The 21,997-nt window shown below is 30.7% G+C and overlaps 2 protein-coding genes across 3 annotated transcripts; both read left to right on the forward strand.

The window, feature by feature from the left end:
* The first annotated feature begins 12,369 nt into the window (after positions 1 to 12,369).
* LOC107931829 (ferritin-3, chloroplastic) lies at positions 12,370 to 14,640 on the forward strand. The gene is made up of 8 exons (NM_001327340.1): positions 12,370 to 12,647; positions 12,811 to 12,894; positions 12,984 to 13,044; positions 13,140 to 13,227; positions 14,061 to 14,122; positions 14,279 to 14,344; positions 14,444 to 14,507; positions 14,591 to 14,640. The coding sequence occupies exons 1-8, from the start codon at positions 12,370 to 12,372 to the stop codon at positions 14,638 to 14,640; spliced, it is 753 nt and encodes a 250-aa protein (NP_001314269.1).
* A 446-nt stretch (positions 14,641 to 15,086) lies between these two features.
* LOC107931830 (DNA-directed RNA polymerase III subunit 2) lies at positions 15,087 to 18,526 on the forward strand. Of its 2 annotated transcripts, XM_016863786.2 has the most exons (5): positions 15,087 to 16,119; positions 16,219 to 16,340; positions 16,737 to 16,809; positions 17,592 to 17,720; positions 17,917 to 18,526. In XM_016863786.2, the coding sequence occupies exons 1-5, from the start codon at positions 15,925 to 15,927 to the stop codon at positions 17,965 to 17,967; spliced, it is 570 nt and encodes a 189-aa protein (XP_016719275.1). In that variant the 5' UTR covers positions 15,087 to 15,924; the 3' UTR covers positions 17,968 to 18,526. The 2 variants fall into 2 exon arrangements, 1 of the variants encoding a protein (XP_016719275.1); XR_005919973.1 differs by lacking the exon at positions 15,087 to 16,119 and having other exon boundaries at positions 16,335 to 16,501; positions 16,737 to 17,720.
* The last annotated feature ends 3,471 nt before the right edge of the window (positions 18,527 to 21,997 follow it).

Consider the following 21,997-nt stretch of genomic DNA (forward strand, 5'->3'; position numbering starts at 1 on the left):
GATTAAAGAATAATGATTTAGGCTTAATTGTTATTGTTGTCTCACATCTGTACAACCTATTGCTAGTTCTAACTCATTGGTTTATCAATCACTTAACAAATGCTTACAATAACTACTTAATAATAATTTCAACCTACATACAATTGTTCCTCACAATGAACAAATGTTTCACAATCCACTAAAATCCTCAAAGCATTTAAGCTTTACTATTGCCTCTCAAGTTGCATCCGCACATTTGGACAACTTATTGTTGGTTCCAACACATTGCTCTATCAATCACTTAGTATGTGTTTACAACAACCATTTAATAATGATTTCAACTTACACACAACAGTTTCTCGCGATGAACAAATGCTTCACAATCTACTAAAATCCTCACAGTACAAAGAACTATAATTTAAACTTAATTCATATCTCTCAAGCTACTGTCTCACATTTATACAATCTATTGTTGGTTCTGATACGTTACTCTATCAATATCTTAGAAAGTGTTTATAACGGGCACCTAATGATAATTTCAACTCAGATACAATAACTCCTCACAATGAACAAATGTTTTACAATTTAAAATACTTCTTCATGCAAAATTTAAGTTAATAAAGTCATCTTCAAAATTCGAAAGGGACACATTCTACTTTTTCAAATCAATCCCTTTATGTTGTCTTATTTTATAGTGACAAATGTGCAATGGTTAGGCTTATAAAGCTTAAAATTAAAATGAGGAGGTAATGTTAGAGAATATGTTGGGCTCAAAAGGAGCCTTAATGAGAGAGTCCATAAAAAAGTTAGGGATTAGGCCCATAAGGTACTTTTCTACAATCATTGGGGATTTTAACCCACCTTTTGGAGTTTTCCAAGTTTTGTACGTCAAATGGGCTACAATATAACATTCTTCAAAAGATTCCCACTTATCAGTCTATCAATTTATTTAGGGATAAATAAACATTTAATCCACAAATTTGCAATTTTTCCATTTTGATCCTTAAATCTTTTTAGTCCACATTAGTCTTAAAATTTGAATTTTTTTAATTTAGTCCCTAAACTTGGATTCCATATATGCCACATTGTTACTTAAATTTTTTAATATCTTTATTCTTTTTTGTATTTATATATATTTAAAAAATTCAAGTACCACATCCTCATGTCTTAATGCAATTTCAAGAACTAAATAGAGAAAAAAAATTGAAACTAACGTGGACCCAAAAAAAATTCAATGATCAAATTAAAAAAATTGTCAAATTTAAGAACAAAATATTGCTTTATCCCATTTATTTAATATCATGCTAATTAAAATGGTCACCTGATTATTAGAAACTTTCCTATTAGATCATTCAACTAAAAAAATTACAAAATGGTCAATTGACTTACCTTTTTTATTTATTTAAGTCTAAAATTGTTAAATACTTAACAGTTGGGCTTTTTTAAATACCCTAAAAATTATTTAAGAAAATAACTCGATTTTTACTGTATTTATCTGCTGCCTAATACACCCGCAGTAACGGTGCCTAAAAATCCAATAAATGTGTATGAATTATTACTTTAAAAATGTCAAATCTATAATCAACTTTGTAAAGCATTTTATTTAGCTTAATAATCATTTATTTGAATGAAAAAGTGAAAAAGGTCTCCACTTATTCTATGGGATGAAATATTATTAAAATAATAAATAAATAAATAAATAAATAAAAATGTTGGTCTAATAAATATTGAACACGTTCCCATTCTCAAAAAGATACTTTTTCTCACTTTCAATCAACTTATCATGGATGCCTTTCTTTTCCAACACATGTCATCCATTTCATTTTTGAAAATATATATATATAATATTTAAATAAAATAAAAAATAATTGTGCAAATATGTAAATAAATATTAAAGATGAACAGGTTAATTCAGGATGAATTCAATTTTATTTTAATTTATTTAAAAAAATTATTATAAGTATATTTTTATCATTTTTAGATTAGATGAAGTACACAAATAGTCACTCAACTATTAACAATTATCATATTAGGCATCCCGAATAAAAGTTTGCAATTTAGGCACCCACATTATAGTCATTTTGATCACTTCTATTAAAATCACAAATGGCAAATTGACATAATTTTTTTTTAATTTGGTTAATCAAACGGTGGCTGAGTTTGGTTCGATTGGAGATTGGTTAATGATTTTTTGAAATTTCAATTATCGATTAATTCAATTCGAAATCGGGGTAATCAAATTAATCGAAATAAATAATATATATTATATGTAATATATTGTTTATATTCGTAATGTATTTTTTGAACTATTATTTTTTATATTAATAGAAATAAATTGTAATAGTTCGTTTTTCAGTGATGTCAGAAATAGTGGTTTCGAGATCACAATTCTAAAATGTGAGTCCGTAAATATTATTATTTAATATTTACGAGTCAAATCTAGTAATATAGTGAATCACGATTTGATAGAATTGTTAACTGGTCAGTTAGACACAGTAAAAATGGTTTGTAGCAAAAGTTAGTGGTTTTGAAAAATAAGGTATCGAGACCTTGTTTTTGTAAATTGAGCTCGTAAATATTTAATATTATTTTAAATATTTACGGAGTTGTAACAACCCGATAGTCACAGGTGTCAAAAATGTATTTTCGAGACTCCGTTTTCGTAAATTAGACTCTTAAATATTTATTAGAAATATTTGCGAAGTTAGTTGTGTGGTTAATTAGGTTTTTGTTAGGTAAATTTGTATGAATTAAGAGTAATTAAGTATAAGGACTAAATTGCATAAAGGATAAAAATTAAATTATAAATTAAAGAAAAACTAAAAGGACTAAAGAAGCAATTATGCTGATGGTTATAAATGAGGCGGCATAAGATTTAAAACATGTGAAAATCTATTTTATATATTATAAAATAAACCTTAAATGTTAAGTAAATATATTATATTTGTTGACACCATTTTTTTGATGAAAACGGGGTCGACTTAGATTTTGAAAATGAAAATTAAAATTGGAGTCGCCACCAATCCTTTTTGATAAGGTGTGATTGGATCACCTCGAAAAGTGGTTGTTTTTAATAAAAGGTTTGATTTTATTAAAACAACAAGTTTGGTCCACGAAGTTCAGAAAAACGGGTTCGGGAGTCGGTTACGCACGAGGAAGGATTAGCACCCTCGATATGCCCAAAATTGGTACCTAGTTGATTACTTAATGTCTTAGTGTCGAAGATTGAAAACTTTAAAGAAATTTAAAATACGATCCTTAAAAAAAACTCGAATGGCATGGATTTAAATTCAATAGGATATTTGGCAATTTGGTTAAACGAGAAATCGAAACCCAGCACCTTAGGGCACGTTCCTCGAATTTCCAAACGCAAAACATTGCCTTATTTTGAAAATTTTAAGAAGGATATTAAGTCATTTGGTTGAACGAGAAAAATCGACACCCAGCACCTTAGGGCATGTTTTCTCGAATTTCCAAACGCAAAACATTGCCTTATTTTAAAATTTTTAAAAGGATATTTGGCTATTAGGTCGAATGAGAAAAATCGAAACCCAACACATTAGGGCACGCTTTCTCGAACTTCCAAATGCAAAATCTTGCCTTATTTAGAAAATTTTCTTTTTTGAAGTATGGTGTTAATATGCATGATGAAATAATAAATATGATAATGTGAATAAAAATAATATGAGCAAAACAAAAGAGAAATAAATAAGACTAATATAAAAAAACAACCATGTAGGCACGATAACAAATAATAAACAGATAAAAACTAAAGCAAGAAAAATAACAATAACAGACATGTAAATAAATAAATAAAAAATTTAAAAAAATTATAAAAATATGAAAAATATATATACATATATATAAAATTATGAAAATACGAAAAAAAACATATGTATGTATACATATTCAAAACTATTACACATGGAAATATATGTAAGCATGTATGTACATATGTACGTACAAAACAATCATTAAATATAAAATATATAAATATGTAGGTATATATATATATGAATCATAAAATATAAAGAATATAAACAAAATATATATTTTGAAAGTATGAAGAATACGTAAGTATGTATATATATATTTATGAAAATGAAATATATACAGACATATATGTAGGTATGTGTAAATATTATAAAATATATATAGGCACGTATATGTATAAAAAAGGATAAAAATAAAAATATGCATGCGTATATATATTATAAAAACACATGTGTACATATAACAAAGATTTAAATTAAAAAAATGAGCAAATAATTGTAATAATAACTAATAACAACAGTAATAATATCAAATTTATTAAGAAAATAAACAAAATAACAAAAGGACCAAATAAAACATTAAAACAAGATTCGGGGTCTAAATCTGTAAATAAATGAAAAAGGAAGGACCATATTGAATGCGCGAATAACAAGGAGGGATTGGAAGGGAAATTTTCCCTTCTCCTCCAAAACGCACAGCTTCAAAGGACCACATTGAAACAAATCCGAAATTACAGGGCCAAATTTAAGAACACAATAAAAATAAAAAAGGATTAAACTAAAACAAACAAAAAATGCGGGAGGACCACGGGCATAAATAGCCCAACAAATGAAAACACGCGGATCCTCCTGGTAATGGGTCGGGTCACGCGCGGGTCGAGCAAAACGGCGTCGTTTTAACGCCTGGGGCTATGGCGCAAAACGGCGTCGTTTTAAATGCTTATAAAACCAAAGTTTTTTTTTAAACTTCATTTTCTGCTCTTTCAAAGAAAAAAAACAAATTCTCTTTGAAAAAAACCTTTCTCCCTCCAGTCCATAGCCCAGAATTCGGCGAGGAGAACCGCCGTCGACGTCGTCGCGCCGGCCACCACGAAAAGTCAAAAATGTAAAAATTTGCTTTTTTTTTTGTTTTCCGTAAATATAAACTATTATATATATACGTATAAAAATAAAATGAATAGATGTAAACAAATGAGAAATGCGAAAATACCAAAGAGTCACCTTTGATTTTTTTTTTTTTGCTTTTTCTATCAAAATGTTACAGAATAAGAGAAAAATAAGAGAAAACAACAAAAACCCCCCGATTACCGTGATTTGGCCCCCCTGATTACATTTCTTCATGGCTTTTATAGCTTAAAAATATGTTCTATTCTATTTTATTTTTATCATTTCTGTCCAACATTGCTACTGTTGTTACTATTGTTTTCATCTTTTCTTGCAGGTATCCTTTTCAGCCTTCTTTTGCAGTCGATGGCGGTCAACGGAGGCAAGTATTTTCCGTTTTGGTGCAAGGTGCGCAGACCTCGGGCGTGGTGCGCGCTGAAGGCGCACATGGGTAGCAGCGGCGCGAGGCAAGGGCAGGGAACCCTAGGTTTCCCTGTGCTGTTTAGTTTTTGGGCCCCAATGGGCCATTCAAGGTTTTAAAGATTTGGGCCGCTTTGGCCTGTTGTACATAGATCGTTTTGGGCCCGGGCAAGTTGGGTTGTACAATTTTATTTTATAATAATATATTATTTATTATAATAAAACAAATAAATAAAAAGAAAAAGAAAGAAAGAAACAGAGAAGGCCAAACGAAACAGGGAGAAAAAGAAAGAAAAGAAAAAGGGAAGGGAAAATTAGGGTTCCAAAGTTCCAAGTTCAACTGGTTAATCACTTTAATTCTTTTTTTTTTGTAATTTTTATGTTTTTGGAATCTCTGTATTAAATGCTACCCGACCCATGTCAAAATTTTAGAAATTATTGAGTTTTTAAGTGTTGACTATGTTGAATAATTTTAGTATTAGGGATTAAATTGATATATTTTTAAGTTAGAAATGAAAAAGGAATGAATTGTAATGTAAATTGTAAATTTTGAGTAACTAGGGACTAAATTGTGAAAATTTTGAAATTTAGGAATTTTAGTGAAAATAGGGAGTTAAATTTAGTTTAAAATGGAATTTGTATGAAAATATAAGATTAATTGTGAAGAAATAAAATTAGTCTCGGTTTAGGGACTAAATTGAAATTTAGGAAATATTTGAGTAAAAATTGAAATATTCAATATGAAATTGAATTGTGTTGTATTGATGATTTTTAATTATTTTAATTCCGTAGCCAACGTCGTACTGGAACCCTTGACTAAAAAGGGGAAAGATAAAGTCGACGAGGAATAGCTTGGAATTTCTAGTTTGTATTTCTATAATTCGAACTTAGTTATTAATTGTTATATTTTGATTAACTTTTTATGGTAAGTTGTTGAGGTGAGTATTTGGCATTTTGATATTGAATTTAATTTATATGAATATGTGATTATATGAAAAATTGGTACTGGTGATTGATTGTTTTTGAAATGTGAAATTAAACCCTATTAACTATATCGGGCTGAGTCGGATATAGATGGCATGCCATAGGATTGGAAGAGTTCAGGGATTTTTTCGAATTCAAGTCGATGAGACACTGGGTGTTAATTTACTACTTCGGATTAATTCAATGAGGCATTAGGTGCCAATTTACTTCGATTTAGCCAATGAGACACTAGGTGTCAAATTATTACTTCGAATTATCCGATTAGGCACTGGGTGTCAAACTGGTGTGTTTTGGTTGGATTCGTGTATCCGTCCGAGTTCGAGTTCGAGTCCGAGTCGTGTTAATAGGGGTAAATGAATAGTAAAGTTTTATGATTGATATTGAAATGGCATGGTATGATAAATGATATGTGAAATAACTTGTTGAAAACCTATGTAAATAGCAAGTATGTGAATTGATATATATTTGTGAAACAAATGAAATATGATATGATTTTTGTAATAATTAAATATTATTATGAGTTTATATTTCAATTGTCTATTTGTAATTTCTTATCTTTAAATATTCGGATTATAGAAATACCACTGAGTTTATACTCAATGTACGATTTTGTTTTCCGTGCGCAGGTTAGGTACTTAAGTTTGGTCGCTGATTCAGCATCCAACAATGGTCCTGATCTTAAATGTGGTGATGTTTTTCCTTTTGTATCGGCATGTACCTAGGGTGTCTAACTATTAATCATTTTGTGGATTGACTGTAAATAAGATTACAAGTTAATATTAGTTGGTTATATACATATAAATATGTGTTTATATTTGAGGTCATATTATGGTATGTTTAAGTTAAAGTTTAAATGAACACGAAATAAGTAAAATAGATTGAATTTGGCATGTTTACAAATTGGATTTGAATGATATTATATTGATATGTTTTGTTGGTATAATTAAGGTACCTATGAGGGTACATTGGTTAGACATTTAGGATAATTGTTTTGACATGATTTGGATGTATTCGATTATGTTTTGAATTGGTTAAATAAATGATTTTTGAGTTGCTTATTGTCTAAGCTTGCAGGGAATTGTAAACTTGTTATTTAGGGTTCATTTTGAGTCCACACGGCTAGCACAAGAGCGTGCGAGACCATTTCAAAAGGGCACACAGTCTGGCACACGGGCGTGTGGCTCGGCTGTATGACCCAAGTCAGAGAGTTACACTGGTATAGACACGTGCTGGGACACGCCCGTGTGTCCTTATTTCGAATACCTACACGGCCTGAGACACGGGCGTGTCTCTTGACCGTGTGAATCACAAGGCCTGACCACATGGCCGTGTAAACCCTGTAGCTTTGAAAATTTTTAATATTTTGCGAAAAAATTTCTGGAACGACCTGATAGTCACGAGTGTCGGAAAGTGTATTTTTGAGACTCCGTTACCGTAAATCGGACTTGTAAATATTTATTAAAAATATTTACGGAGCTAGTTGTGTAGTTAATTAGGTTTTGGTTAAATGAATTTGCATGAATTAAGAGTAATTAGGTATAATGACTAAATTGCATAAAGAGTGAAAGTTGAATTATAGATTAAAGAATAATTAAAAGGACTAAAGAAGAATTTTTCCATTGACTTTAAATGAGGCGGCATAAGGTTTAATATTATTATAAAATTTAAGTTAATATATATTATGATATAAAACCTTAAGAATTAAGTAAATATATAATATAATAATAAAGTAAATATAATAAGAAAATGAAATAAAAAGAGAAAGAAAGAAAGAAACAAAATGAAACAGAAAGGAAAGAAAAAAGAAAGAAAGAAAGAAGAAACGCAAGGGATTATGGACTTCTAAGGTTTAAAGTTTAATTGGTTAGTCAATTTAGTCCCTTTTTTTATAATTTTTATGTTTTTGGAATTCCAGTGTTAAATACTACCCGACCCATGTCAAAATTTTAGAAATTATTAAGTTTTTAAGTGATGTTTATGTTGAATAATTTTAGTATTAGGGATTAAATTGATAGATTTTTAAGTTAGAAACAAAAAAAGGATTTAATTGTAGAATAAATTGTAAATTTTGAGTAATAGGGACTAAATTGTGAAAAATTCAAAATTTAGGAATTTAAGTGAGATTAGGGAGTTAAATTTAGTTTAAAGTAGAATTTGTATGAAAATATAATATTAATTATGAAGAAATAAAGTTAGTCTCGGTTTAGGGGCTAAATTAAAATTTAGGCAAATATTGAGTAAAAATTTAAATAATAAATATGAGATTGAATTGTATTGTATTGATAAATTTTAATTGTTTTAATTCCATAGCTAACGTCGTACCGAAATCCTCGACTAAAAAGGGAAATGATAAAGTCGACGGGGAATAGCTCGGAATTTCTGGTTTGTATTTCTATAATCCGAATCTAATTATTAATTGTTGTATTTTGATTTAATGCTTATGGTATGTGGTTGAGGTGAGTATTTGGCATTTGATATTGAATTGAATTGAATTCACATGTATATGTGATTATATGAAAAATTGATATTGGATATTGATTGTTTTTGACTTGTGAAATTAAACCCTATTAGCTGTATAGGGCTGAGTCGGATATAGATGGCATGCCATAAGATTGGAAGAGTTCAGGGATTTTTTCGACTTCGAGTCAATGAGATATTGTGTGTCAATTTACTACTTCAGATTAATTCGATGAGGCACTGGGTGTCAATTTACTTCAGTTTAGCCGATCAGACACTAGGTGTCAAATTATTACTTCGAATTATCCGATGAAGCACTGGGTGCCAAACTGGTGTGTTTTGGTTGGCCGTATATCCGTCCGAGTCCGAGTCGTGTTAATAGAGGTAAATGAATAGTAAAGTTTTTTATGATTGATATTGAAATGGCATGGTATGAGAAATGAAAATGGGATAGTGAATTGAAATATGGATTGAGACACATGAATTGTGTATTCATGAATTGGATATGGAATGAGCAATATTGTTGTTTAAATGATATGTGTATCATATTGTGAAAAGCTATTATATAACAAATGATGAGAATTGAGTATGGTATGAATGATGTATTTCTGAATTGAATATTGAATGACTAATGTCATTGTATGAATAAATGTGGTTTTTAATATTCAATTGTGCTTATAATTAAAATGTGCATATTATATTATCTTGTCTTTAAATATTCGGATTATAGAAATACCACTAAGTTTTACTCAGCGTACGGTTTTGTTTTCCGTGTGCAGGTTAAAATACTAAATTTTGATCGTCGATTCAGCATCCAACAACGATCCCGAACTCAAACGTGGTGATGTTTTTCCTTTTGTGTCGGCATGTAACTAGGGTGTCAAAATATTAATCATTTTGTGGATTGATTGTAAATAAAATTATAAGTTAATATTGGATGGTTATATATATATAAATATGTGTTTATATTTGAGGTCATATTATGACAACTTTAAGTTAATGTTTAAATGAACATGAAATAGGTAAAATTAGATTGAATTTGGCATGCTTACAAATTGGATTTGAATGATGTTTTATTGATATGTTTTGATGATATAATTGTGGTACCTATGAGGGTACATTGGTTAGGCACCTAGGATGATTGTTTTGACATATTTTGGATGTGTTTGATTGTGTTTTGAATTGGTTAAGCGAATGATTTTTGAGTTGCTTATTGTTCAAGCTTGTAGGAAATGGTAAACTTGTTGTTAAAGGTACATTTTGAGTCCACACGGCCAGACACGCGGGCGTGTGACTGGACCGTGTGAGACACATGGCCTAACCACACGGGCATGTGAACCCTGCAGCTTTGAAAATTTTTAATATTTTCGTAAAATTCTCTGAGTTTCCAAATTAGTCCCAATTTATTTCTAACATGTATTTTGAGCCTCGAGGGCTCAATTAAGGGGCTATATGTAAGTTTAATTTATTTTTGATATGATTATAATATGATAAGAAATGTTTGTAATTTAAGTCTATTTGATCGATAAGCTTCGGTAATGCTCCGAAACCTTATTCCGGCGACAGATGTAGGTTAGAGGTGTTACATTTTTTGAGTTTTTGAATTAGTTTCGACTTATTTTTATCACGTATTTTGGGCCTCGAGGGCTCAAATAAGGGACAATTTGTACGAGTTTGATTGGTTTTGACTTGAATATTATTTGATATGAAGTGTTTTGAAATTATGTTTGTTTGATCGGTAATGCTCTGAAACCCTATTCCAACGACGAATGTGGGTTAGGGTTGTTACAGTCGTATGAGTGAATTGAATTTTTGTCTGAAAATTCTAGTGTTAGGATAGTTAATTAAGGTATAATGACTAAATCATAAAAATTGTAAAAATTAATTAGTATTGATTTTATTAATTAAAATCTTAATTAATAAATATTAGGATTTTAAAGACAATTAAACCCTCCTTGTTGATAATGGACGGTTTGAGCATGCAAAATGTTTTGCATGTTTTGGGTGGAAATTATGAGTTAATTATAAGAGTAAATTAGTAATTAAATTAAATATTAAAACTTAAAGTAAGGAAAACTCTTTATCTTCTCCATTTTTTTCTTACAACCGAAAATCACCATTGTTGAGTGGGGACTGAATCGCCCAAGCTTCCTTTCTTGCATGTAATTACTCTGAATGTTCGTTTTTCATAAATCTTATGTTTTTGAGATCATTGTAATTTAATCTAACTAAATCGTACCTCCATTTTCAAAATTGTTAAAGATTTTAAAAATTTTCATTGTTTTTTTTTAAGTTTTTAAATGATTAATGGATGAATGGTATTGTGGTTTGTTAGTTACATGTTTTAGCATGAATATAAGTTGAATGTTATGCAAGTTTTGTGATCTTGTAAATAATATTTGAATTATAGGTTGTTTGGTATATGTTAGGCAATTAAAAAGACATATATATGTTCAACACATGCTAGCACACGGACGTGTGCCACACACGTCCTGGCCACACGCTCATGTGGGTACTGTAATTTTCGTAAATATTGTACCATACGGTCACAATTAGTTATAGGTCGTGTGACTCTTGCTGAATTTTTTTTACACTTTGGTCCACACGACCTCAATGAGTTACATGACCGCGTGATACCTGATTTGCACATTTGTCTCTCTTTTGTGAAAAGTTTCAAATCGGTCCTTGATTGATTCCAAAATGGTTTTTGAGCTTTCGTAAGCTTAACACAAGCCCAAACTTGTATGCAAAGCATGAATTGTATGATTGTTTGAGATTTAAAGATTGTTTTGATCAATTCTCAATTTGAAATCTCATACTCTTGTTATGTTATTTACTGTAGTATCTCGTAATCTGATTCTGGTGACGGAGACGGGTGAGGCGTGTTATATAAATAATATATATTATATATAATATATTTTTTTGAACTATTAAAAAAAAGAAGATGAACATTAGCAATATTTTTTTAATATGTTTTATACTTATTTTAACTAAAAGACAAAAACATATAAATTTCGATTAATTCATTTGACCGACTAAATTGACTGTAATTTTTTAATTCAGTTAAAATTTTTTACATTTCAAGTAATTCGATTAATAATAATTTAATTTAATTATTAACCGAATTATTGTTGTAACAACCTATATTTTTCAGTAATGGAATCCACTAACCACCACATGAACCGTCTAAAAGTAGATATTATTTAATACGTAATTTTCATATTTATTACATTACCTCAAATAAAATTAATAAAAATCTAATTTAAAAGAAATTAATATATATATAAAAAAGTTATCATTATTTAACAAAAATATTCCATCTTTTTTGTCTTCTAGGGTAAAAGACAAGAAGACAATAAAGAAAACCTTTTTAGGGTCACAAATCACAAAAGAGGGGATTTTTCTACACGAGCCAGCCACACTCCCACACTGCCACCCTTCCACCTCCTCATCTCTATCGTCCACGTGCCATTCATTCAATGGTTATCCTCATCCCTAGCTATCCTTTTTATTGCCTCTGCTGATCCGGTCTCTCCTTCATCCATCCATCCATTCCTCTCTCAATCTTTTTCTCCTTCAATTGTTTGTTTTTGGGTTAAAAAGCTCTGTTTTTTTATTACCCTTTTCATCAAAAAGCTTCAATCTTTCGACCATGTTGCTTAAAGCTTCCCCTGCTTTTTCTTTGTTGAAGAATCCCCAAGTTGAAACTCGGGTTCCTCTGTTTTCAAGAAACGGTTCTGGGTTTGGGTCTGGGGCTGTTGTTGTTTGTGCTACCAAAGGAGCCAATAATAAGCCATTAACAGGTGTGATTTTTGAGCCTTTTGAGGAAGTTAAGAAGGAACTTAATCTTGTCCCAACTGTGCCTCAAATGTCCTTGGCTCGTCAAAAGTTTGCTGATGAGTGTGAAGCTGCCATCAACGAACAAATCAAGTGAGATTCTTTTTATATGGTGTCATCTGTATGAGAAAAAAAATGGTTCTTTTATGGTTTGATCTACTTTTTTTTGTATGAAAAGATGATTCTTGGATGCGTGTTTATCTGTGTTTGGTTTCAAATCTTAACACTAATGGTGTTTTCTAAATGTTTATGGCAGTGTGGAGTACAATGTTTCATATGTCTACCATGCTATGTATGCCTATTTTGATAGGGACAACGTTGCTCTCAAGGGTCTTGCCAAGTAATTTCTTTATGAAATTTCTCAATTTTTTTGGTACCTTTTTTTTTTGGTGGAACTGAGTTAACTTTAGGCTTTTTTCATGAATATAGGTTCTTCAAGGAATCAAGTTTAGAAGAGAGAGAGCATGCTGAGAAATTGATGGAATACCAGGTATTGTTGCAATGGTTTATCATTTAATATGATTTCTTTTTTTTTTTTGTCTATTATTTATTTATTTACCTTATTATTTTGTCTGTTATTCTCAGAACAAAAGAGGTGGACAAGTGAAGCTGCAATCCATATTGATGCCCCTCTCTGAGTTTGATCATGCAGAGAAAGGGGATGCTTTATATGGTAAGTTCAAATTATTAGAACCACACATAACATCTTCTTTATGCATCCACAAAAACAAAATGTGTAGTCTACCATTGTTGTACTTGAAAAGTGCATTTGAAAAGCATCTAGCATTCAGTTTCTTGGTTCGAATGCCGAAAACCCTGTATTGTTGTTGTATTTGAAAAGTGCGATTAAAAAATGCTTTTGATTCTGGAAGCCCTTTGTTTATCATTGTTGTTGCAGTTGAAAAAGTGTCAATTTCTTGGTTTGCTTTCGAAAGCACTTTTAAAAGGTGCTTTGCATGCTGAAAGCCCTTTGTTAAGCATTGTTTTTGCAGTTGAAAATTGCGATTTTGAAAAACATCTAGCAATCAGTTTCTTCTAGAAAGTGCTTTTGATGCCGAAAGCTCTTTGTTTAGCATTGTTGTTGTAGTTGAAAAGTGCTTTTGAAAAGCATTTAGTAAGTGGTCTCTTGGGTTGGTTTCAAAAACACATTTAGGAAGTGCTTTGGATGCCGAAAGCCCTTTATTTAGCATTGTTTTTGTAGTTGAAAAGTGCTTTGGATGGAGAAAGCCCCTTTGTTTAGCATTGTTTTCGTTGCCAAAACGTGTTTTTTGGACGGTCAAAAGCAATGAGATGTAGATTCAAGTGGCAACCTAGGAACATATGTGCGGAGATTTGTATGTTTGGTGTGTGTTTATTACATATGTTAGTTAATTCCTTGGAGTATCGGGATTTAGTGAGATATATAATCATCACACCATCTTTCTTATTGCTGAATCAAACTGCATGATAATATCTAATAAGTCGATTTTATAACTGAAACTGACTGTATCTAATTCCTTGGTTCAGCAATGGAGCTTGCCTTGTCTCTCGAGAAACTAACAAACGAAAAGCTCTTGAACTTGCACAACGTAAGACTTTCCTCTTTCCTTACTAGCATCATGTTCTGTATTGCAGTTATGCCTTTCGATCTTCAACATGTTAATAAACTAGCTTGAGGTCTTATCAGTTTGGTTTGCGAGATCATTGGACAAAATCTTGTTAAACATTGTAGATGTGTCTAACAGGTGGCTGAGCGAAACCACGATTCGCAGTTGACTGATTTCATTGAAGGCGAGTTCTTAGCTGAGCAGGTAATGATACAAACCTTGTTGTCTACGCTCTCGGGGCTTTTTCGTTTTCATTTGCATATCCCAACCGTGATCATGATCTCGGTTTTGCTTTCTCAACAGGTTGAATCCATCAAGAAAATATCGGAATACGTGGCTCAGCTGAGAAGAGTTGGCAAAGGACATGGTATGAATCTTAAGCTTCTCCGTGTCCTCGTCTTTAACAAAAACATATTATTTATCATAACCATACGTTGTTCATCAATCTAGGGGTGTGGCACTTTGATCAAATGCTTCTCCACGAGGGAGCTGTTGCATGAAAACCTGACCAAAGAAACCGCCGCTTGCTTCTGATACCAGCCATCGTTCTTTTAAGTTCCCGTGTTAGTAGTTGTTGAGAGATTAAGTTTTGCAAGTTGTATGGCTAGTTTAGAAAACTTTGTGTTGATGATATAAGAAGATTGAGAGACTCGAAGGGATAATTTGTAAGTCCTCTTGATCATAGCTATAGATTTTCATGGTTTTCGACTTTTCGTATCAACATTTTTCGACTGTTTTTTCTTCGGTTAAATGCTCTGCACAGTTAGCAGATAAAATAATACAAGTAGGGATCATTTTGAAGTTTGGATTGTGTTTCTATGAATGAAAAAAACGAAGCTATTATGGGTTAAAATGTGGTCGCGGCCATGGCTGCTTGAAGGTCTCTGCTAGTATGGGTTAAAAAGATTTTGGTTTAAATATGATTTTACTCCTTTTACTATGTTGAATGTTGGAATTTAATCTACTAGCTTTAGATTTATACAATTTTTTTTCACTTTATTAAAGAATGAGATTTATTTAAAAAAATATGTACTTTTTATTTAAAATAATGTTTAAAATATAAACTTTTTGGGGTTAATTTTTTTTAATAATTTCAAGTTTAAAAATATAAAAAGTGAAAAAATTTAAATATAATATCCAAAAGATTGAAGATAATACAAAGGGATGCAAGAAGTGTGCCTTTGTCCCAAAAGGTAAAAGTTTTATTCAACCCCTTCAAGAATTGTAAAATATAAATTAGTACAGTAATAAAATTATATTTTAACCCTCCAAATATTTATATTTCAAATTTGGTTCTCCTAAAAGTTTGTATGAAGCTAGATTTGATTTAAGATATATAAATAATGGCATAAATAATATTTTAATAAAATAACAAAAATAATGAACTGAAGAAAATATCATGAAAAAGAAAAGGCATAATGATAAATTAACCCCTAAAGTTTACTCCTTTTCCATTGTAGTTCTAATTTTGTTTAAGCTTTAAATTTTAGTCAAATTATTTTTTGTTGAACGGAAAAGTTGATTGAGCTATTAAAATTTTAACAAACTGATGTGATAGTTCGCGTGACAATTCATGTATATTTCAACCGTGGCAAAGCCAAGGGTGATTGGTAGGGCCTCGGCCTTCCCTAAAATGAAAAACTTTTTATTTAGGTTCTTTATAATTTATAAAATTTTAAATTAGAAATAATAAAATTATACTTTGGCCCTCTTAAAAATAATAATAATTTAATTTAATTTTTAAAAAATTATAAAGATGTAGACTATTAAACTAGTGAATTAAAATGGTAAAATTGCATGTTTACGATGGTAAACCTATACACTGGCCATCAAATATATATAGAAAAAAAGAATTTTCTTTTTTCTTGTGGAAAACCCGTCAGCTTAATGTTTCTGAATTACCAGTGGACAAACAAAAGCTTACTGCTCCAATAAAATCAACTGCTGACAAGTTTCAGCTTCTCCCTGAGTTTTTAAAGGTGAACACTTTGATGTTAATTTGGTATTTATTTTTATGTGAATATGTTTATATTTTTGAACTGAATTGTGGTTTTTGGTTTTTTTTTTTGTTATTATAGGTTAGAGGGTTAATGAAGCAGCAATTGGATTCTTTTGATTGTTTGGTTAATACTGGGATTAAGAAGATTGTTCGTGTCAATGACAGGATTGTATCTGATATTGATCCGAGTATTTACCTCAGGTTTGAAATGCATTTTTTGTTTATGTTCTTTTGGTTATGATTGCTGTAAAATGTATTTTGCATAACTTCATGATGCAGCCTAGGGATGGAAAAAAACCCAAAGCTGACTGTTCTGATCTGACCTGATCGGAAAATCGAGTTTGGGGTGGGTCGGTTTTGAGGTGAATCTGCCCTGCCTGCCCTGAGAAATTTAGCTAGCTTTTTTTTTTTTTTTTTGTTAGAAGCAGCAAAATGTGATCTTTTTGCTTAACTATTACTCATTTGTGATCAAATTTTGAAGTATTTTTGTTGATCTAGCTCAGTTGTAACTTGTGTTGCTGTGCTGGTTTAAAGATGCTAGAATTGGTTAGCCCTCCAAGATGGTTGATGGGAATTAATATGCTGTTAATCTTGTAGGTACTCTGCACCGATATTCGTCAACGGAGAGTACATTCAAGTTAGATATGGGCAGAAAACTAGACTAGAAAAGGTATACAGCAGATGCTTCTTTGATGTGTGTACGATGCAGAATGATAGGTGCTTTGGATGTAATGCAACATCTGTTCCTAGCAGAATAATCTTGTTATTGCAAAAATGCCCATCATGTTAAAGAGTTAACTCTGTGTGATATATGGAAAAGGTGAAGCAGAACTTACAAGGCCATATCCCCATCACAATCAGTCATCAAGAAATACCTACCGGGTTTTTTACATTTTGAACTTGGTTTACATGTGAACTGTAATTTTTGCTTTTATCGTCTCTAAATGTTTCTGTATTTGTAGTGTGCTATGGGGAAGCAAGCAATGGGAAATATTGCATATAACCAGACAAGCAGTATTACTTAGTATACTTTAAATTTATTTTCCTACCTTTGAGCAAAGAGTCCTTGTATGTCACCGCTCAGTTGCTAAGGATTTAGCCTTCAACCTTCTCAGGCGAGGCTATTTTTATTGCGCGCTCATCCGAGTGCGCTTTATTGTGCATTAGCCTTCAACACAAGGTGATGAAAAAGCTAGCTTGACTGAAGCTGTGAAGTAACATTTAAGTCCTTAATTTTAAAACTCAAATATCCACTTAAGTTTATGAAGGTTTCGTTAGTCTAAAACAAGCATTTACTGTTTTCCATAAGTTATGCTTAACTTGAAGTGATTAAATATTCTTTTATCCATGATTTTCCAGTGGTGAAGTACGGTTCTTTCTTTTTACATTTTCACTGCTGGGATTATTGACAGTAACTAGCTTCAGTCTCAAAATAACCATCTTTTGACATAGGTTTGCAGAAAATGTGGTTTGTTAGGATACTACAGCCGTAAGCTGAAAACTGGGATTTGTTCTTCATGTAAAAACGGAGATAATGTTTCTACTATGACACTACCGTACGCATGCAAGCTTTTAATCCAGGTAAACTTGGCAAACATTTTTCTTATAGAAATGATGTGTTTGAAACTATCACATGCGTACTCGAATAAAATATCCAGTTTTACTTAAAATAGGATGCTTATTGAAATTCGATTTCTAAATTAAGATAGTAATTAGGCCTCTAATGGCATTTGTTTATTGAGCATCATCTTCCTATACTGTTTGTTGATGCATACAGGCAAGGGCGAAGCCAGGAAACTTTGGTTGGGAGTTGAGAGTGTCAGGATAAGAATATAAATTGTTGGGGGGTCAAACTTAAAATTTTCATGCGAAAAAGATTACACTGTAATCCTAAATAGCAAGAAGGGCTCAAACTGCAACATGCTCATTTTATCCCCCCTTTGGATTCGCCCCTGCACACGGGTGTAGCATGGTACCTGTTAGTTCCACTTCTGAGCACATGTATTCGAAAAGCATGTGTTTCATCTATATTTACTCCAACTTGGATTAAGTGCCAGATATGAGTATGTTCCGATATTGGTATGTTCAACTTTTTCAATGTTTTTTCATGGTATTTGGAGAGCCCTTGGAGGGTGTTATATCCTCGTATCCATGTCCAGATATGAGTTAGACATGGAGTACTTCAAGAAAAACGAAGAATAAGAGCAACATATTATTTCTTAAGCTTGTTGTTTGCTATGGTTATTCAAGTTGTTGTAAATTGTAATTTATTCATGATTTGGTTCGATATCCTTTGTCTTTATCGAACTTCTCTCGGTATTGGTTTTCTTTGTTCATCTTTTATTACAATGGGATATAAAAAGGGGGACTTATACTTAGAATCGGAATTCATTTTGTCCCTTCTATTAAAAAAAAGGGTAAATTGATATTTTCTGTTAAAAATTTTATTCAATTTTACTATTAAAAACTAGCGTGATAAATTAAATAACCACATAGTGAGACGTGATGTGTCACGTATATCTCATGCTGACATACATGAATCAGTTTTTAATAGTAAAAATAGATAGAATTTTTAAAGAAGAATCAGTTTATTGTTTAATATAAATACACGGATTTTTATCATTTTTTTAGTAAATGAGGTAAAATACAGTTCTACTCTTACTACAAGGTCTTCATGATACTTTTATCGATATAAAAGTTTACTTTCCTCATACCTTTTGGGTTTATTCCATTTTTCCTTACGAATTCGGACCATGGGGTTGTTTTCTTTCCTTACGCAATCATTTCAATTCTTTGTTTTTTTCCCTTTGTTGATAACATTCTTTCCTTGCCATGGCAGTCTTTCAGGAACTCCAACCAACGAATATCGTTCCGCGTTTGAAGTTAGCAGACACTTGATTCGACGGCATGTTGAGATTATTTTGGGTTTATGTTTATTCGGGTATAATCCGAAATTTTGGTAAACTGTACTTACTTGAAAAACAAATTGTTGAAATGTATAGATAGGGAAATTCATGCAAAACATTAGTAATATAAATACGTAAAAATATTAGTGAGTATTCATGCTCGTTATAAGAGATATTTATAATAAATTTATCTAGAATAGAGGTTAAAGTTTTTGTCTGATTCTTAGATGATACAAACAGTGGCGTTTGAACTGGACTGAACCAGTCAATTGGATCGAGAACTAGTCAAGAAACTGATTTCTCATTTCGGTGTGTGTCAATGACCATTTACTTGTCAAAGTCTTTGGGTGTGATGTAAAATTTCATCTGTCCTAGTATTGCTAAGTAATTAATTATATTTGAAATCATTTTCAATGGAGAAGAACCGTTCAATTTTAAAAAATACAAGCATCAATTTAAGAAGAGTCTTTCCCATATAAATCCACTTCTGCCATGGTAGCTTATTGAAAGTGGGTTTAAAAACGGTATAACGATAAATTTAGCTCTTAATGTTTGTCAAATAAAAGTTGGTCTCAGATCTTTAATGAAAAGTATTGTTCTTATGATGGAGTTTTATCTCTTGTACTTTTAGGAGAACTCAGAGAGGTTCAAGCAGTTTAGAGAATGTCTTGATTGGTGGAGATACAACTTGCAAGCTCACGGAAGAGATGTCAGTATTGAGCATAATATTAATTATAGATATTGGCACATTTTTTGTGAGTTTGTAGGTTGTATCCCCACTAATCGAGGAACTCCCTGAACTTTGTAAACCCTGTTGGGTTCTTCTTAGAGTACGAGAGACAAAATTCCGCCATGAGAATAATACTTTCTGTTGAGGATCCAAGACCAACCTCTCCTCAATAAACGTTTAATTTTTTTTCATTACTTTGACCGTAAATTATTGTTTTGAGGGATTTCTTTGGCTTTCAACTTTCAAATTTTAGTTAAATTATTTTTTATGAAAAAATTGACTGAAATGTTAAAATTTTGTTTGAACTTGTATGATGCTCGTGTAATAGTCCATTTATACTTCATTCCTTCTTATAATTTTTTTAAATTTTTATATATTTTTTGATTTTTTATGAAATACTAGTGGATTACCATATGAGCTACTATTAGGGACAATAAAACCCAAACCACCTAATGGATTCTGAACTGATCCACACAAAATGATGAAACTTTTATTTTTTTTGAGAAATGGATGCAGGATCGACTGAATGGATTTTTTGAGGGGTAGTGATTATAAAGTGATTATAGTAATTGTTTACATATCTTGCCCCGTCACCACTACATGAAATTACCATTTTACCTTCATATATAACTATTAAAAGGGTGAAAATTCAACAACTTGAATTTGGATTTCAAATGATATGAACATTAAATGTATGTAAAGATCCAAACCTGAATAGACCAAAACTTAAAATGATTCAAGCCTACAATAATTCAACTCGAAAAAACTCAAACCTCAAATTTGAAATATTTTCAAAATTTTAAAATTTGAATTAACTTAAATTGATAGTTGAATCAACCAGACCACTGATTTCTAGTTCAGCTATTACAAAATTAAAAATTCTAAAAAAATTCAAAAAAAATAGAAATAATTAAAGAAGAGAGAACACAAATGCATGACAATATAAACATAAACATTTATTTTATAAATTATAAAAATTAAATTAAATATTTAAATTTGAAACGAAATTTTAATTTATTTTTATGTAGTTCAATCAAAATTTTTAACATTAATCTTATTATAGGTTCTTATCATGTCTGCTCTTTTTGATACAATACCTAGAACTACCCATAGCCCCTCCCAACCCTTAAATAAAAAGATAATCCACTTCAATACACTCAAACCCACGTCCTCCTACACTAACAACATTATCGATATAAATCGAGTTAAATCTAAATTCTTTTCCAATTTATAATAGTGAATGAATGGTTAATTTTCGATTCAATTCGGATAAGCATGGGAGAAAAATTAAAGAGTGTCAATTCTCGCCACAAACCAAAGTCATCAACCACTAAAGAATAGGTAAAACATTGTGCACCATAAATTTGATTTGATGTGTGTCATAAAATGTCAAAATAATTTAAAAGAATAAAAAGGACGAAACATTTTAATTCTATATAAAATATTTTATTTGATGGACATATTAAATAATTTGTATTTAATTTGATATTATGGGTGCATCAATTTAATTAAAAATAAAAATTATTTTTTTAATTTTATTATTTCAATTAAAGATGGATTTAATTATATCTATATTTATTATTTAAAAAAATCAGTTGATTCGTGATACTAACTCAATCAACGACTTAATATATAGTACATATACCTAACATTATGCTTGAAATAAGGTCTAATTTTTTCTTTCAGTCCCTGCACTCCCCGGACTCTTGAAATTCAGTGCCTTTACTTTTAATTCTAGAAATTTAGTCCTTTTACTTGTCTAGTTTTAAAAAAAATTAAAACTATTTGATAACATTGTTAACTAACATTTACTAAATTTGAATATATGTTATAAATTGGACTTTAATTTTCAAATATTACCAATTGGATTTTAATTTTCAAACTAAATAAACAAAGAGACTAAATTTTAAATTATCGAAGAGTAGAGAGTCTAGAGCACAATTAAACCTTAAATTCCATATACATATATACATATTGTGACAATCAATCAAAGACCCGGAGTGTCATCTTATTGGTTGACTTGAATAAAGACTTATAAAGCATACATGTGATATGGTAAAGAATCTAGCCAAGCACCACCACACTTATTTCATTGACTCTTTCAATGTTTCCCTCTTTTCCACTCCATCTATCATAATTGATATTTAAATAAATAAGATATATAATAATTTAGTATAATAATAAATTTAGTTAAATCTTATTTCTGTTACGAGCAGTTGACA

Source organism: Gossypium hirsutum, chromosome D10, assembly GCF_007990345.1.
Source record: "Gossypium hirsutum isolate 1008001.06 chromosome D10, Gossypium_hirsutum_v2.1, whole genome shotgun sequence".
Lineage (NCBI taxonomy): Eukaryota > Viridiplantae > Streptophyta > Magnoliopsida > Malvales > Malvaceae > Gossypium > Gossypium hirsutum.

Bases quoted from the DNA above. Each gene is read 5' to 3' on its own strand.
- LOC107931830 (XM_016863786.2), top strand. From the start codon at position 15,925: ATGGTAAAATTGCATGTTTACGATGGTAAACCTATACACTGGCCATCA. The intron at 16,341-16,736 runs GTTTGAAATGCA...TTAATCTTGTAG, and splicing joins GATCCGAGTATTTACCTCAG to GTACTCTGCACCGATATTCG. The intron at 17,721-17,916 runs GTAAACTTGGCA...TGATGCATACAG, and splicing joins CATGCAAGCTTTTAATCCAG to GCAAGGGCGAAGCCAGGAAA.
- LOC107931829 (NM_001327340.1), top strand. From the start codon at position 12,370: ATGTTGCTTAAAGCTTCCCCTGCTTTTTCTTTGTTGAAGAATCCCCAA. The intron at 12,648-12,810 runs GTGAGATTCTTT...TGTTTATGGCAG, and splicing joins GCCATCAACGAACAAATCAA to TGTGGAGTACAATGTTTCAT. The intron at 14,508-14,590 runs GTATGAATCTTA...TCATCAATCTAG, and splicing joins AAGAGTTGGCAAAGGACATG to GGGTGTGGCACTTTGATCAA.